Below are 16,029 nucleotides of genomic sequence, written 5' to 3' on the forward strand. Positions count from 1 at the left end.
ACAGTAACAATTCCCAGTATGAGGAATCCTCACAGCTCTCTCTTCAGCAGCACAGAAGCAGGCAGGGGACCCCTGCCCGCACCCCAGCACAGCAACCTGTCCCCAGGTGTCCCCTCAAGCACCACCAAGATCACTTCTGCTCCCTGTGGCTGTGCAGGCACATCCCAGGTGCTGCAGCATCCCTCACACAGTGCTGAGCTTCCTCAGTCTCAGCAAAAGGAAAACGCCCGAGGCTTGGGAAAAACCTTCACCAGGCCAAGGACAAATCACCCAGGGAGGAAGAGGAGCCACGCCACAGCCCAACCCCTGTGTGGGTGATGCCCTGACCTACCTATGCACGTCACCCCGTCCGAGTGCAGCAGGAATTTGACGTGGCAGCCGCACTTGGGCCCCTGCTCGGTGTCGTCGCAGGTGTGCTGGCAGCCCCCGTTGCCGTAGTTGCAGGTCACTGTGGGAGCAAAGCACCAGGGTCACCACGGCCCCAGCTCCTCCTCCCTGCCTACCATCCACATGTAGCACATGAAGCTGGCTTGGAAACACCTCATCCATACCCTCAGAGACTTCCCTCCCTCCTGCCCTCACAGATAATTCCTAAAGCCCTTCACTTTCCCTCTGGGATCTTAGTACCTGCAGGCTCTTATGTGGTTTCTCATGTCTTCCCTCTGCATATCTGCTAAATGCCACCAGTGGAGTCCAAGCAAAGGGGACTGGTGGTCTGGTTGACCCTGACCCTGAATCCAGTGCTGCAGGGGAGGGGTGAAGCTTTCCTGAGCTTTGGAATGACACAGGAGCTTTTGGGAATCCCTGCCAGCCCTCCCCAGGGGGCAAGGTGTGCTGTTCATTTAGTTTAGGATTACGCCTTCATTTCAACAGCAATTTTACGCATTTGCTGCACACAGCAAATGAGAAACAAAATAAAAATAATTGCATAAACACACACATATCTATTTAATAACCCTGGCACTGCCAGTGGGATGCTGGCAGGAGATCAGACGGGCTGAGAGCACCACAAGCCCCAGGGAGAGGATTCCTGCGCTCCTCACATGCCAATTGCACTCTCCTTGTTCACCTCCCCTTTGGAAAATGAAACACTGGGACAAGAATAGGGGATGCTGAGCCTCTGGGACCCCCTTGAGCTGCCATTTCAGGCTGGTCATGTAAGGACACAACATCCCAGAGTAAAGGGGGCTGCCAGAAGCATTGTCCGTAAGGGCAGCAGAGACAGAGCTGAGCATGCTGAGCTTCAGGCTTAATGAACCAACTGCTACCAGGGGGTCAGGGCTTTGCTGCAGGGCAGGAGGTGTCTGTGCCATGGGGACAGGGTTGGGGGGTCCCTGGGAGGGTGTACCCCCGGCCCTGGGGTGCTCCTTACGTTTGCAGTCCCGCTGGTTCTTGGTGAGCTCGAAGCCGGGGCGGCACTCGCAGGCGATGCCCCCTTTGGGGGTCTCCCGGCAGATGTGGGCACAGCCGTGGTTCTTGTTCATGCAGTTCATGCCTTCTAAAAGAGAAAAGGAGGCAAAGAAATGTCCAAAAGCTGCTGGCACTGGGCAGCAGTGGCAGAGGGACATCTGAGGTGGGATGGGATGCGATGGGGAGTTGATGGCAGTGAGGGAAACCTTGTCAATGAGGGGAAACCTTGTCGATGAGGGGAAACCTTGTGGGGACAGGATAACCCTGGCCAGCTCCTGGCACAGAGCTGCTTGGGAAGGTGGACAAAACCACCTGGGAGCCTTCAACCTTTGATTCACCTCAGGTGAGACCCTGCTCCCACATGTCTCAGTGGCTTTAAACCCCACTGAGCTCAGGACCCAGCACCTGCATCCCTGTCCCCAGCAGGGACCACCAGTGTGGCACCAGCAGGAAGGAGCAGCCAGCTCATCCCTCCTGGGATGGATGGGGACACAGGAGATGCCACTGCAGCTGCTCAGCTGTCCTGGGCAGGGTGGGATTCCTGGGGAGCTGGAGTGACCAACACAGCTGGGAAGGGGGAAGGAGGAAAGCAAAAACACTCAGCTGGCTTTGCCAAGCAGCAGAGATAAAAATCAGCAGAGACGCAAAAATCTCTCATTTCCTCCTATTTTGGCTAAGAGGTTGCTCCAGACGGCAACAATTTAGAGTTGATGTTGAGAGGAAGGGCTGGGTGCTGTGCAAGACCTGGCAGGGGAAGATGCATCTCAAGGTGGTGTGAGGATTTCCAGGTCCTTCAATATATCAGTAAATTCCTCTGGGCATAGGATTAATGTCCCCAGCTCAGAATTGCTGCGCCTGGACAAGGGAGCTGTGGGATTTTGCTGCAGGACATTTGTCACCTGTCCCAACATGCCTGCCATAGATTCACTTTCAAACCTGCCACACCAAGAACCCAGCAGCAGCACCTAAACCCAGGCAGGAGTGGCCAGAGGTGACAGGGGACAGACCTGCCTGATAAAGGCAGGGATGGAGGGTGGCCCAGGGCATGGAAGGGCTGAGCACTGACCTTCAGGGCGCTGGATGCAGGTGTGCTGGTTGTCACTGAGGAAGAAGCCCTCCCTGCAGAAGCACTCGTAGCTGCCCATCATGTTGACACAGGTCTGCTGGCAGCCGCCGTTGCCCTCCGAGCACTCGTCCAGGTCTGCAGGGGGAAGGTGGCAGGGGGTGAGCTCAGCTCCTTGGCACACCCAGGGCATGGGCACTGGGTGGCACAGACCTGCTGGGCAGCTCCTGCTTCCCCCCAGCTGGACAGGGTGGGGGATGAAGGCAAGGCACAGCAGGAGTGGGTGCAGGGGTCTTACAGCTTCACTGACTAATGGCCTCATTTTACAGAAGGGAACACCAGACCACAGAGAAAGGGCTTTTCCTTGTCCCAGAAAACCCAAAGCACCCAGAATGCTCATCCAGGATGCTGGCTGCAGTCGGCCCCTGCTCCCAGCCCCTCAGAGCCTGTTGCCAGCTGAGGATGCCTGCACTTCATTAGGAGGAGCTGGGAAACCTTAGCCCAGAGCAGGGATAATTACTTGTAAGGAGACTCACATCCCCTGCTCTGCCCTCACACCTGTTTTGGTTTAACAAGCCAAGGCTGCAAGGGGCTGGGATGTGGCCCCGTGGCAGCAGCAATGCCCTCACCCCAGGCTGCTGCTGCTCCAGCCCTGCAAAACCTGCATTTAATGAAGGGTAACTGCCCATTGCTCTCTCTAGAGGCTTTCTGGGGACAGTGGTGCAAGCTGAACTCACCAATGCCCTGAGGTGCCAGAGCAACCAGGATGCCAGGCTTGGCAAAGATAAATCTGTGCTGTGACCACCCCGCGCCCCCTCTGCCCGCGGGGCTGGGTGACGGTGTCAGGCTGGGAGCGAGGGGCCCCGTGCCAAAGAAAACCTCCTGTGAACTGGAGCGTTGCAGAGCCACGGCTGAGGGGAAAACTGAGCCCAGCGGAACCGCCCGGAGAGCGGCTGAGCTGCGGCACACGCCGGGGGCTGCCAGCACCAGCCCCCTCCCCAAACAGCACAGCACGCCCAAACCCCCTGCTTTTTGGGCTAAACAGACGGACAGACGGATGCCCCAGCAGTGTGGGTGCCTCGCACTGTGCCCCAGCCCCTGGCAAGCCCTGAGGGTGTGCTCAGAATTACCAAAGCAGGGCTGCAGCTCTAGCTGGAAGTGGCCAGGCAGCAGAGCCCAGGAGCACCCCACAAAGTTGCTGTCTTGGAAAGGAGGTGTTGAAAACATCCCTCAGCCACAGGGCAGTGAGGGCTGACACCTGGGCTGCAGCCAGGCATAAAGGGACATCCTCTGTCATGGCAGGAAGCTCATGGCTTCTTCCTCCAATGCTCATCCCAGCCAAGCTATGTCCTGCAGATGCCAATAACCCTCCTCAAATCCCCCTGCTTAGAACAAGGGCTTAATGTCTTGCAACTTCTCCTTCCAGCTCTGCTCAAAAATGAGGAGGCAGCCGTTCAAACCCGATGGCTGAAATGAGACTCCGCTTCTCTAATACCTGTTTTATTAAAGGCAACAGAGATGGGCAGAAGCCAGCAGGGCCTGTGTCAGGACAGGGGCTTGAATTCCTGTCTTGGTTCAAAAGGTCACCCAGGATGGGCAATGGAGGGGCCAGTGGACTCTGGTGGGCACAGACCCTGACCCCTCTCCAGCTCAGCTCCTGCCCATGGCACTGGCCACAACACGCTGCTTTGCTCTGCTTCTCTTTCTTTTGACTAAAAGGGGATGCAGGCAGGTTGGGCAAAGCTCGCAGGGATCAGAGATGAGATGCTGGGATGAGCTAAGGAAGGGCTCAAGGTGGGAGCCAGCATGCTCCCCCCAGATCCCCGCTTGGCCGGCTGCTCCCCAGCCATCTCCATCCCCTCCCACCCAACTCTGTAAACACATGACGTCCAGCTTCCCTTTCTTCTTCTCGGGCTCATCCTCCCCCGGGAGAGGAAGGCAGAGCCAGCCGCCCGCGCCTCCTCCCAGCTGTGTAAATCTCCCCCCTCCCCGAGGAGGCTGCAAAGATCCCGGTGATGGTGCTTAATGCAAAGCGTATGTGTCCATAATCCCTTCCCCCTCCTCCTCCTCCCAGTGATGAGCTCATTAATGACCCCTCTGCAGACACTAATTGGAAAATAGCATGAGCTGCAGGCAGAGGGGAGGTGGGCGGTTCCGTGCCCCGGAGCTCCCGCCGCGGATGCCGCGGGAGGAAGCGGGCGACGGGCGCGGGCAGCTCGATGGGCCCCGGGGCTCCGGCGGGAGCTTTGGCTCGGCCGCGGCCGGATGGAGTTCGGGGCGGTGGGAAGTGGCGGGGAGGATGCGCGGCCGCTCCGTAGGCAGATGCCGGGTTTGTCTTGGCCCGGGGATTATTTATCCAGTCCCTTCGCTGGTTCCCATCCCCACCATATTTGCTATTAACTCATCTATTTGGGCAGGTGCAGGGCTGACCTCGAGCACGAGCGGAGCGAGCGGCAGGGCCCGGGTGAGCTGGTCCTGCCCTCGGCAGCAGCGCAGAGCTGCTGGCCCGGCCGCTTGCTGCAGCAGGATGAGGCTGTGGGGAGCCTGTGCCTCACCCCAGCAACTCCAAACCCAACTCTCCCAGATGGACCCACAGAGTGAGTTTTTCTCCCAGCATGGAGCATCCTCCCTTGCCATCACCCCGATGTAATGGGAAGCAATCCTGTCCCCAGCACAGGACACGCCTGCGTGCCCTGGGAGTGCCACCACGGTTCCACGGCTCTACAGCACTCTCTGCCTCTCCCCAACCCTCCCAGATGGACCCACAGAGTGAGTTTTTCTCCCAGCATGGAGCATCCTCCCTTGGCATCACTGTGATCTAACAGGGAGCAATCCTGTCCCCAGCACAGGACACGCCTGCGTGCCCTGGGAGTGCCACCACGGTTCCACGGCTCTACAGCACATCTGGGGGTGCTGGCTGCTGGGAAGTGCCCAACAAGGAGAGCCAGCAGGTCAGTCCCGAGGTGCTGGAGCAGCTGAGGAGCTGCAGGGCACCACCATCGCTCACCCAGGCAGTTGTGGCCGTCGTGTGCCAGGCGGAAGCCGTCGTAGCAGGTGCAGCGGTAGTTGCCGGGGATGTTGACGCACTCGTGCACGCAGCCAGCGTTGTCCTCCCGCTCACACTCGTCAACGTCTGCAGGGGAGAAGGGTGGGAGAGCTGCAGGGCTGCCCCGACTGCTGCCCACCATGGGTGCTGCTCCCCATCTCCAGCATCTTTGCCACCCAGCTGGTAATGTGCCCCGGGCTGTTCTGCTCTCTCTGCCTATTCCAGCAGGTGCTCAGCTCTATTATCACCTGCAGCATCCCTCCAGAGTCTACAAAGTCATCCCAGTTCTCCCCAGTCAGGGTGCTGGAGCCCCAGCTAGCCCTGTGTCTCACAGCTTTAGCCTGGTGCAGAGGGCTGGGAACCTCCTGGGATTTCCCAGGGTGCTGCCAGAGCAGCCCCGTCTCCATGGCAAAGCCCTGCAGTGCCTGGAGCGCTTTAATCCCTCTGCTATTTGTACTCGGCCCATCCTGACCCTGAACTTGCTCCCAGCTGGGAATTTTTCCCCTGCCCCAATCCTGCTTTCCTGCTGCTGCTGCCCCAAGGACCCCATTTTCTTTCCATTCCCCACTCAGTTGTATCTATATATAGATATATGCCTATACCTATATCAATATCCAGATTTACACCTATATCTACATCTAAATTGATTTCTACACCATCTATATCTCTGTTTCTGTCTTATTTTTAAGTTTGTGTTTTAGCTGCTAACACAGCTCTGCAGCCTCAGGGTCAGAAATCCTGCAGGAAAATAAGCCCAGCTTTGTTTAAAACAAGCCCCACGTGACCCTTCATGGGCAACCCCAACCATATCAGGACAGTGGCTGCCACCATCACCAGCAAGGGCACTCAGAGTCCTCTCTGTCCCCATGCACTGTCAACAGGCCAGGAGTTTGGGGCAGAAAAGGGGAATAAAAGGTTTACAATGGGCCAGGGTGAACAAGTGGCTTTTTTGCATGGGTTGATGAGCCACAGGTGGCCTCTGACCTGCTGGGGCTGTCACTCAGCAGGACTCTGGCTCTGCCAGTGGTGTGTCCCTACCTTTGCAGTGCTTCCCATCCCCGGTGTAGCCGGACTTGCAGATGCACTTGTAGGACTTGGGGGTGTTCTGGCAGATGGCATCGATGTGGCAGTTGTCGGTGCCCTCCACGCACTCGTCAACATCTGCAAGAGGACAGGTGAGGGAGCAAAGGGGAGAGCCTAGGGCCTCCACCCGTGTCCCCATGGGAGCCACCACCCCAGGTGATGGATCCCAGCAGCCTCTGGCTCCCCAGCCAGCCCTGATGATGGGCTCTGGACATGATGAATCACTGGGTCCACTCCCAAACAGCACAACCTGTGTCCCCTCTCGGACACGTCACCCTGAGACTCCCTGGCCCTTTCATGTGTCTGATGATAGGAAATGCTGCTCCAGCACTCCCAATCCAGGCTGGAGCCAGCCCAGGGCAGAGGTAAAAGTCTCTGTCTCCAATTAGCTGTTTCCTGAGCCAACCAGGCACCCAAATAATCGTCATCACTTTCTATTCTTAGGCGCCGAGGAATGTGCACAAATTAGCAGGGACCACACTAAATAAACCTGGGAGCCAGGAGGGAGAACTGGGAAAAACATCAGGGCTTCCATGGGGACACGGACAAAATTTGCATTGTCCCCATCCCCCTTTGCCCCTCAACCCCCTTCTCTGGGATGCAGTGCTGCCCAGGACATCACATCCAGGGCTCCACGTGCTGGCAATGGCCTCAAGCAACAATGCCCAAGGGTTTGCTGTGACAGGAGGCCGTGGGAGTGGAGGTTTTAATGGTGTGTGGGAAATGGAGAAGCCCCAAGCACGTGGAGTGGAGGTTTGTGAGCAAAAGGCTGTTCAGCTGGCTCTCACTGCCCTGGCAATCAGGGAGATGTGGTGCCCTGAATGAAGCAGGCACATCCCCTCCATGACTACCAGTGCCTGCAGATCAGGTGCTGAGGGGCAGGTGGGGCTGAGCATCACCCACAGCCCCGCAGGTATGGACAGGCTCCAGCTCCACGTGGGGAGCATCAGCTCTGCTCCTGGAAGGATTTGCCTCCACCTCTAGGAAGCTTCTCACAGAGGAAAGGGAACCTGGGAGTCCCTCCAAGCTTCCCTGTCCCCCCGTCAGGAGTAGCATGAGGCTTCAAAGCTCTCAGCTGCCTTTAAAGGAATTCTAATCAGCAGCCCCAAGAACAGACGTTCTCCGGGAGCTCCCCAGAGACCCCAAGCATCCCTGGCGGCGGCGGGAGGGCGGGCAGGGCAGCCCGAGCCCGGTGCCGGCCACCCCGGCGGCTGTGCCGGGAGATGTGACTCACCCGAGCGGCCGGGACGAGCGGAGCTTTGTCTCCGCATCGGGGAGGCGGCACGTGCCTGAGCATTGTATAAATATTTACAGCCCGCATTCATATTTGTTATTTGACATTAGCCATGGCCCGCGGCCACCGCGGCCTCCCTTGGGCCATTAATCAGCAGCTGGAGGCTGACCCACCACGGTGGGGACGATGCAGGGATTGCACAGGGACCAGGGCGCTGCTCCTGGCTGGCACCTACAGCACCCATGGCCCTGGTCATGGTGCCACGGTGCCAGCACCCAGCACCAAACCCTGCCTGTGCCAGGGCACCCGAGGGCCACTCGTCCCTTTGGGGAGCTGAGTGTGGCTGTTCAGCATCTCAGTGACTTCTGAATCCCTCGCTGGGCTCCCAGAGGGGTGTTGGGAGGCTGCGGCACTGGAGCAGGGGGATGTGGGCATGGGAACTCAGCAGCAGCAAAGCTGATGCTGACCCAAAGGTCTCCTGAATCTGCAGATCCTGGTCCTGGCCCTGCGTGGCTGGGAGCTCCCCTTCAGGTGTTCCCCCAAAGTTATAAATCCCCTTGTGATGCTTCAAGTCGTGGTGCCAGGGTGAGAGCTGTCAGGTCTGGCACCCACCCTGGCACCCAGGTGGGAACCAGCACCCAAACAGTACGGACCATCCATCAACCCCCATCTCCTTCCCCTAAAAACACTCAGAACATGAAGCATCCACCAGGCATAAATCACATCATTGAAACTTTCCCAGCCTTTTGCCAGGAATCTCACTTTTGGGGGAATTTTATTTCCTATTTATTTTTCCTTCTGCACTCTCGAACTCGAGAGACCACGAACAACAGGCATGAGGCACCGAATGCACCTCTGGCCCTCTCCCACTCACACATGTAGAGCATCCTTTTTTTTCCTATCTTTTTTCGTATTCTGTAACTTCAAAACTTGTCTAACTTTGGAAAGATTACACAGTAGCAAAAGTACAAAAGAAAGCACTATCAGTTTTCCACTGTAATTTTTCCAAAGCTAGAGTCATTCTGAAAGGTTACAGGATTCTAAAAAAAAAAAAAAGAAAAAAACCAAAAAAGTGTGTTTGTGGGAAGAGTGGAAGAGTGAATAAATACCCTCCTGGGCAGTCCAGGAGCTGTCCCAGGATTGGCAAAGATCCCAATTTTAGAATGCTGAAATTTTGGCTCCTCAGTATCCGTCAGAAATGATGTAGTGAATTAAAGTAAAACCCTCTGAAAAACTCAGTTTTTAGCATTTTTGTCAACGCAAGCAGCGTTTTCCCATGAAAGGAAAGGTTTTCTCTCAGGCCAGCCCGTTTTTCCTGCGGGAGAATTTTCTCCATCCAAAAAGCTGCCTGTGGCCTCACTGGTGCAGGTGCTCTGAGCTGCTGCCACCATATGAGAGGGTTCATCTCCAAGACGAGTGAAGATTAAAAAAATAAAAAAAAAAAATTAAAATAAAATATCCTTACTGATGCTCCTGTCCCTGTTTGCTCTCAGTAGCTCCTCGCTGGGGTGTGCCCTGCTTGTCCCCCTACTCCACAGGAGCTGCTCCATTCGAGGTCCCAAATCCAGGTGGGTTTTTGGAGGGTTTGCCAGACCTGTACCCCTCCTGTACACCCCCTCCATTCTTCCTTCCACAAACAACCAAACCCCACTGTTTTTCACCCTAAACTGCCTGAATGAGCCCAACCCGGGCGGTGCAGATGGGCACATCACGCCCCAAACCCCCGGCACGGGGAATTCTGCACCCGGCCGGGAATTTGGTTGGGATGAAGATGCTGAGCCTGGCTGGGGACCGCAGCCCCATCTCTCTGGGGCCGAGCAGGGCTCATCAGAGGGCAGCAGCATCCCTGGCACGGCCAGCCCGGGGGCTGCGGGAAGGGCAGGAGGTTGCGGCGCTCGCCCCGCGCCTCGGGCCGTGTTTTTTATTCCGTTGTGGGTGGGATTTTCCAGCGCTGGCTGTTGGGCCCCGTTCCGCTCCAGCTGCAGCTTTATTCTCCATTTCAAAGGCAGCGGAGGCAGACGGTTTCAACGCCACTGCCATTTCGAGCGTGCCAAAAGCGGGGGGACCGCCACCTCCCCGGGACCCCCGAAGGGCTCTGACCCAGGGGGAGGCGGTGGCAGGGCCCTCTGTGCCCTACAGCAAGCAGGGGGATAAAGCAACAGCTCATATATCTTTAGAGCCTGGATTGAGGCTCTTTCCTCACTTCCTTATTTTGTTTAAAAAAAAATAATAATAAAAGATGGTTTTAGCCCTAGGCCAAAAGTCCTAATAAATTTGAGGAGGGGGGTGAGACAGGACAGCAAAAACTGGCCTGAAAAATCCTAAACAAACAAACCTACCATCCTTTTTCCCCTCTCCTGCAAGTGCTTCAGCTTTTTCTACAAATTAATTTTATTCTTTGTTTTTATATAGGCATATATATTAACAGCCTGTCTGTATGGGGATGTGTGTGTAGCTGTTGGCAGACATGCAGAGTTTCCACTCGGCCTTAATGCCAAATTAAAGCTTTATAACTTCAGTAGCTCCTTTTACCAGGGTATTAATAACCACCTCAGACACTGTGGTGCAGTTTATTAATCATTTGTTCGTCCAGGGAGCTTGCAGGGGTGACTGGTGCTGCACCACAGCAGAACCGGCTCAGGGCATGGCCATGGGCAGTGGCAGCCCCTGGGAGGGGATTTGGGCCAGGAGAGGGGAGGAGGATGCTCTGCAGGGCAGCTTCCTGTAAATTGGCTAAGGAAGTGTCATCTGCACTCAGAGATCCTGACTCAGGTGCTGGGTGCTGTCCTGCTGCCAGGATGGGGGTGCCAGTGGGCACTGGGCAGGTACCTGTGCTCAGGATGGCTCAGAGGGGATGTTTGCATCTCACCATGCAAACATGGGAGATGCAAACATGGAGATGCAAACATGGGAGACCCCCAAACCAGCCCTGTGCCCGGCACATCCACCCAGCTTTCCCAAAAGCAGGTGGGACACAGGAGGTGCAGCCCCAGCGCGTGGCCCTGTGCAATGATGGTACAGAAGGAGGAGGAACCACAAGTCAGAGACAGGACCTGGGGCCATTCCCAGCCTGGGACCCTGCTGTCCAGTGCCCACACCCTGCCCTATAACCCTCACCATGGGTTTTGCTTCCTCCAAAGCTGTTAATGACCCCGAAAAGAGCTTTTTTATCCCCCTCACTTATGCTTCCCACTCCCATGAGGGCAGAGTCCTGACTGTCCATCCTCTGCAGCAGCCCAGGTCATCCTGATGGATCCACTGCCATTCCCTGGGTAGGAAATGCTCCCTCCACCTCCATCCCAGCTCCTTGTGCCAACCCTGGTCACTTCAACCCAGTTCCATCAAACCCCACAGAGGGTTTGATGCTCCACACCAGCAGCCTGCTCATCTCCCCATGGAATTGTCATTGCTGTTGTTGTTCCTTTGGCTTATTGGACTGACCCGGCCTTGCCTTAAGAAATGTGTTTGTTTTTTACTCCGGGAGCAACAATCTCAAGATCTCCAGCGGGGCCACAGCCTCTCCAAAACACAGCCAGGCATCCTCCAGTGCTGCCAGACAGAGCAAACTTTATTTGCCATCCCAGGCTTCTCCTAAAGCCTCTCAGGGGACACAGAATTTTGAAAGTGAAGGCTAAGGTTCAATCATGCATACTATTTTCCTAAACTGAGTACTCTGGTGTTGCTGTCTGCGAAGGAAAAAAATCTATATAAAAATAGAAGACAAGAACCCCCAAAACTCCTGAGCAGTTTGGAGAGAGCAATACATCGGCACTGGAAGACTCAAGGTGTCTGAATATTTATACTCCCGTTGGCAGTTACAGAAAAACTCTTCTTCCCTCCTTCCTACCCACCCCCTCCCCTTTTTTAATCTCAGTACAGGCATGTTAGACGTCCTCAGTCAAAGATCTCCTTTGAACTGTGTATGTGAAATGTTTACAGTTTTACATTTCATATTTCAGCGGGGTGGAGGGGACAGGCACAACAGTCGCACACTGTGAATGCTGGAGAGGTAGGAAGGCAGAGGCCAAGGGGGAGGAGGTTTGGCTGCAATGGGAGGGGAACCAAACAGCATCTCCACGCTGCAATTGGAAAATTTTAGACTCCTTCAAAAAAATACAGAAAAATAATCCCTGGCGGTGTAGGCTTTGCAGGTGCATGGCAGCACAGCAGCCCCTCACGTGGGACAGGGGCTGTGGCCCTGGGCAGCCACACAGCACCAGCCAGGAGGGCTGGAGTCAAACATCAACCATCCAGTGCCCAGTGGGCCGGGCTGAGGCTGCCATCCCAGCCAGGGCCCTGAACTGGGCTCGTGGGAGTGCACATGGGGTGCTGGGATCTCCCAGGGAGAGGCTGCCTCTCCCTCCTGGCCCCACAGCGCAGCATCAGCTGAGGGGATGTGCAATTAGCTGCAGGGAGAAGTGGCAAATCCTGGGATGTGCTCCCAGCGATGAGGGTGCTGCCAGAGGGGCTGGCACTGCCTGAGGAGGGCACAGAGCCGCCAGTCCCTGGGATCATGTCCGTCTGTCCTGCCAGCAGGCAGGGAGGGACTGATGCTGGCAGACAGCAGGCAAGGGCACTGCTCCACTGAGAGCAGGAGCTCAGGACAAACTCTTCTGTCCTGAAGGCTGTGAGATGGACTGACAGACGAGAGGCTGGGACTGGCAGTGACATTATCAATCCAAAACCCAGAGGAGTGGTGGGCACAGCAACACGTGGGCAGCTTGACCTGGGACCACAGATGTGAATGTGTGTCAGGAGCCTCCCTATGGTTACTTAGATTTATATTGCCAGTTCTCCTCTTGAAAGCTTCCCTAGCCCTAAGCTGACTCCAGAGCCAGCCAGGTCCACTGGCAGACACCCTCCAGGCCCAGCAGCCAGCTCTCTAAATCCTTCCTTCCCCACAGACTAAACTTTGTGGGGTAATTCAGTACAAGAAATGAGCCAGCAAGCCCAGCCCATGACACAATGTTATCCCATCAAGAAAAGACAGATGGGAGAGGAGCCCTTCCCAGCCTGTGACAGTCACCTGGCAAGGGTGGCTGTCCCTCAAAAGGGCAAAGGTTTTGGGGTGATGTGTGCTCCATCCTTGGGGTGTCACCTGCCACACACACCTGATGCTTTTGAGAAATATCCTGCTAACACACGTCCCAGACACACAGAGCGGGTTCAAAGAGCTCAGTGACAGTCAGAAAACCCAGGAGACAGCAGGTTCTGAGGAAAGGCACGTGTTGTGCCTGCCATCAGTGATGCCCTAACGATGCCCATGAGCTCAGCCTCATCCAAAAAGGACCACCAGCACCAGGCCCACCCTGCCCAGAGTCCTGGCAGCCCCACACACACACACCAACCTTTGCCTCTCTGCAGACACCTCCCCCTGCCCAGCCCACAGAACCCCCCAGCTGCAGCCTCAGGGGTCAATTCCCCAGCACAGCCCCCTGGACACCCGGGAGGAGCCAGCGCTGTCCCAGGCGCTCGGCGGGCGATGAACCCCAGCACAGCACCGGGCTCACCTCTCTCCACCCCCACTCCACCCCTCTCCTTCCCTGAAGGGATCTGTCAAGTCTCTGCACGATGGAATTTCACTTTGCTATTTTAATGCAATTCTGGCTCAGGCTTAAATGGAACTGGAAACCAAAAGGCCTTAATAAATAAATATTATGATAAGAAATGAAAGCAATGCATACACTCAAGATAATTTGAGGGGGGATAAAAACCTAAGCATTCCTTTCTGTGCCTAAATCATAAAGCTTTATGTGAAGCTGGACGCCTTCTCACCAAACCTTTGCCCTGGAAAAATCTCTCCTGCTTGCCCAGGCTGCCCTCCGGAGAAGTCGCCTATTGTTTTAGAAACACTTTGAGCCAGATAAGACAATAGCCTTGAAATTCCTTCTAACTTTGTCGGTGACAGGGCTGGGGCGACCATGCGCGTGGCTGGAATCCTCCTACAAGAGATCTTTCATTATAGCCTGCGCTCCCGGATTTCATTCACACGCTGTTTAATCTCACCGTCCGCACAAACGCTGCAGCTGCCACAGCCACAGAAACCTTACATGCCGTGGAAAGAAAAAGAGAAAAAAAAACACCAAAAAACCCGACAGATTGTCCAGATAGTGGTGAATGAAGGAGAAAACCCCCTTTGAGCAAGCAGCCAACAGGACCATGTATAGGGCTGTGTGTGCTCGTGTGGGCGCGCGCACTCCCGCGCGCGTCTATAGAAAAAATCTGAGCTAAATATAGAGGTGCTATAGAAAAGGGAAGGTATAGATAGACCATACATAAAGCTCCGTGTGTACGTCTGGGAGAGGGAGGCTCTGCCTCAGCACGGGAGTTGTGGAACAGAAAAGCCCGAAGTTGATAAGGATGGGACATACCTCTCTTTCCACGAGATAGGGAAAGAGCTCCCTTAATTTTCAGGCTTAGCTGTGCTCAGCTACCTGAACTTTCCTGCTGCCCAACATCTGAGATTCCCCCCGTGCCCGATGTGAAGTCCCCCAGCACAGATGCAGCCTCCCGGCTCTGCCATCCCTGCCCTCCAGCCCAGCCCGGAGCAGCCTCCTCGCCCACACTGCTGCCCCATCTCACAGACACAGAACCAGCAGAGCCCCCCAAGCCTCTCCAAACAGCCACATTTTGCCTGTGATGGATGCAGACTTGTTTGCCCACCCTAATTTTCTGCCCCTGCACCCCCTGGCTTGAGATAAAGAGTCCAAACCCAAAGAACTAAAGTCTAAGAAACGCAACTCATTAAAGAGTTCACAAACCCAACCCCAGTTCCAAGGCAGTGGGCGAGAATATCTGCAAGCGACATTTAAAATCCCCTCCACTGTTTGTTGTTACTGCTGCTGCCTTCTCCAGCCTGCACTTAAACCCCAGCCCTAACGAGGAGATCCGGCTGCCCAATCCACACATCAAACAGCAAACCTTCGAGCAGGGAAGATTTTCTCTTACCTTGACTGGCTTTATTTGCCAGCGTGTTTCCAGAGTGGAGGAGAAAGAAAAGGATGGAAAATCCAGCAATCTGCAAAGCTCCCATTGCAATCCCAGTCTGCAGGGAGGAGCGGGGGCAAGAAGGGGGATTTCTAGTGCTTTAAAGGAAACAAGGGGCTGAGCATGCGAAGGAAAATCAAAGGGAGGAAGGGGCTCTCTCCTTGCCGTGTGTGAGACAGAGGGAGGGAAGGGAACTGAACTGATGGAAAAAGCTGCTCTGGGTTCAGTTTGGGGCTCTTGGTGTTGCTGAAGAGGAGAGAGCGAGGGAGGGAGACCCAGGGCAGTTGGAGGAAAGTGGACTCTATCGCCCTCTCTCTGGCGGCTGCTCTGATCCCTTCTCCTCCTTTTTTTTTTTCCTTAAATAATCCCAGCCAATTCCAGTTTTGCAAGAGCAGCAGCAGCAGGAGAAGGAGCAGCAGTGCTGGAGGGGGGAAGCAGGCGCCTTGCCCTGGTGCTGGGGACCTGGGAAAGGGGAGTGGAAAGGAGAGCCCCATCCAAGCAACGCCCTTTTTCTCTCTCCCAGCCTTTCTTTCTTTCTTTCTTTCTATTTGGCTTTGGTTACTCCTTCACGGCTCCCCCCCTCGCACCCCCAAGGCTGGGCTTTGCCTGCAGGAATTTACAGTCTGCGCTGAAGGAGAAGGGCCAGTAGCCATGGAGACTGCTTCCCTGGGAGCAGGGAGGTCAGGCGGAGACCATGGGCGATCAATGCATCAATGCAAAGCCCCCCGCAACCCCCAGACCCACCCCGCACCTCGCAGCCCCTCGGCCAGCCGAGGGCTTGGGGTGGTGGCAAGGGGAGGGGGGCCAGGGGGAGGCGTCTGGCATGGGAAAAGGCAAGGGGTGGGAAAGAAAAGGACAAGGAAAAAAAAAATAGATATAATTAAAAAACCCGAGAGTTTGCGGATGGCGCGACCCGGCTGGGCTTGGTGGCTCTTGGAGAGTCTCGGGGTGCTGGGCAGGGGGAAACAGGGCCCGAGAGCAGCTCTGCTGGCTGCCCTGGGAGGTGGGAGGAGGACTGGAAATAACGGTGGAGGGGGAAGAAAAAGACCTTTCTGAAATATTCAGGGTTTTTTTGTTTGTTTGCGGGACCTTCCCACAGCCCGGGCCCCTGGAGCTGGGGGCACACCAGGGAGAAGGGGGACCCCTGCCCCACCCCGTGACCGTCCTGGTGCTGGGAGCTGCTGGCACCATCTCTCTTCCGGGGTG

General features: G+C 55.7%; 1 protein-coding gene across 1 annotated transcript in view; it reads right to left on the bottom strand.

Moving 5' to 3' along the window:
• SCUBE3 (signal peptide, CUB domain and EGF like domain containing 3) overlaps window positions 1–14,869 on the bottom strand; it is a 29,279-nt gene extending 14,410 nt beyond the window's left edge. The window contains exons 1-6 of the mRNA XM_066565262.1: window positions 14,785–14,869; window positions 6,558–6,680; window positions 5,481–5,606; window positions 2,477–2,611; window positions 1,373–1,498; window positions 332–448 (exon numbers count right to left, since the gene is read on the bottom strand). Of these exons, the coding sequence (XP_066421359.1) occupies window positions 332–448; window positions 1,373–1,498; window positions 2,477–2,611; window positions 5,481–5,606; window positions 6,558–6,680; window positions 14,785–14,869 (712 nt within the window). The remainder of the gene's footprint in view (window positions 1–331; window positions 449–1,372; window positions 1,499–2,476; window positions 2,612–5,480; window positions 5,607–6,557; window positions 6,681–14,784) is intronic.
• Between the last annotated feature and the right edge of the window lie 1,160 nt (window positions 14,870–16,029).

This window comes from Molothrus aeneus, chromosome 24, assembly GCF_037042795.1.
Source record: "Molothrus aeneus isolate 106 chromosome 24, BPBGC_Maene_1.0, whole genome shotgun sequence".
Taxonomy (NCBI): domain Eukaryota; kingdom Metazoa; phylum Chordata; class Aves; order Passeriformes; family Icteridae; genus Molothrus; species Molothrus aeneus.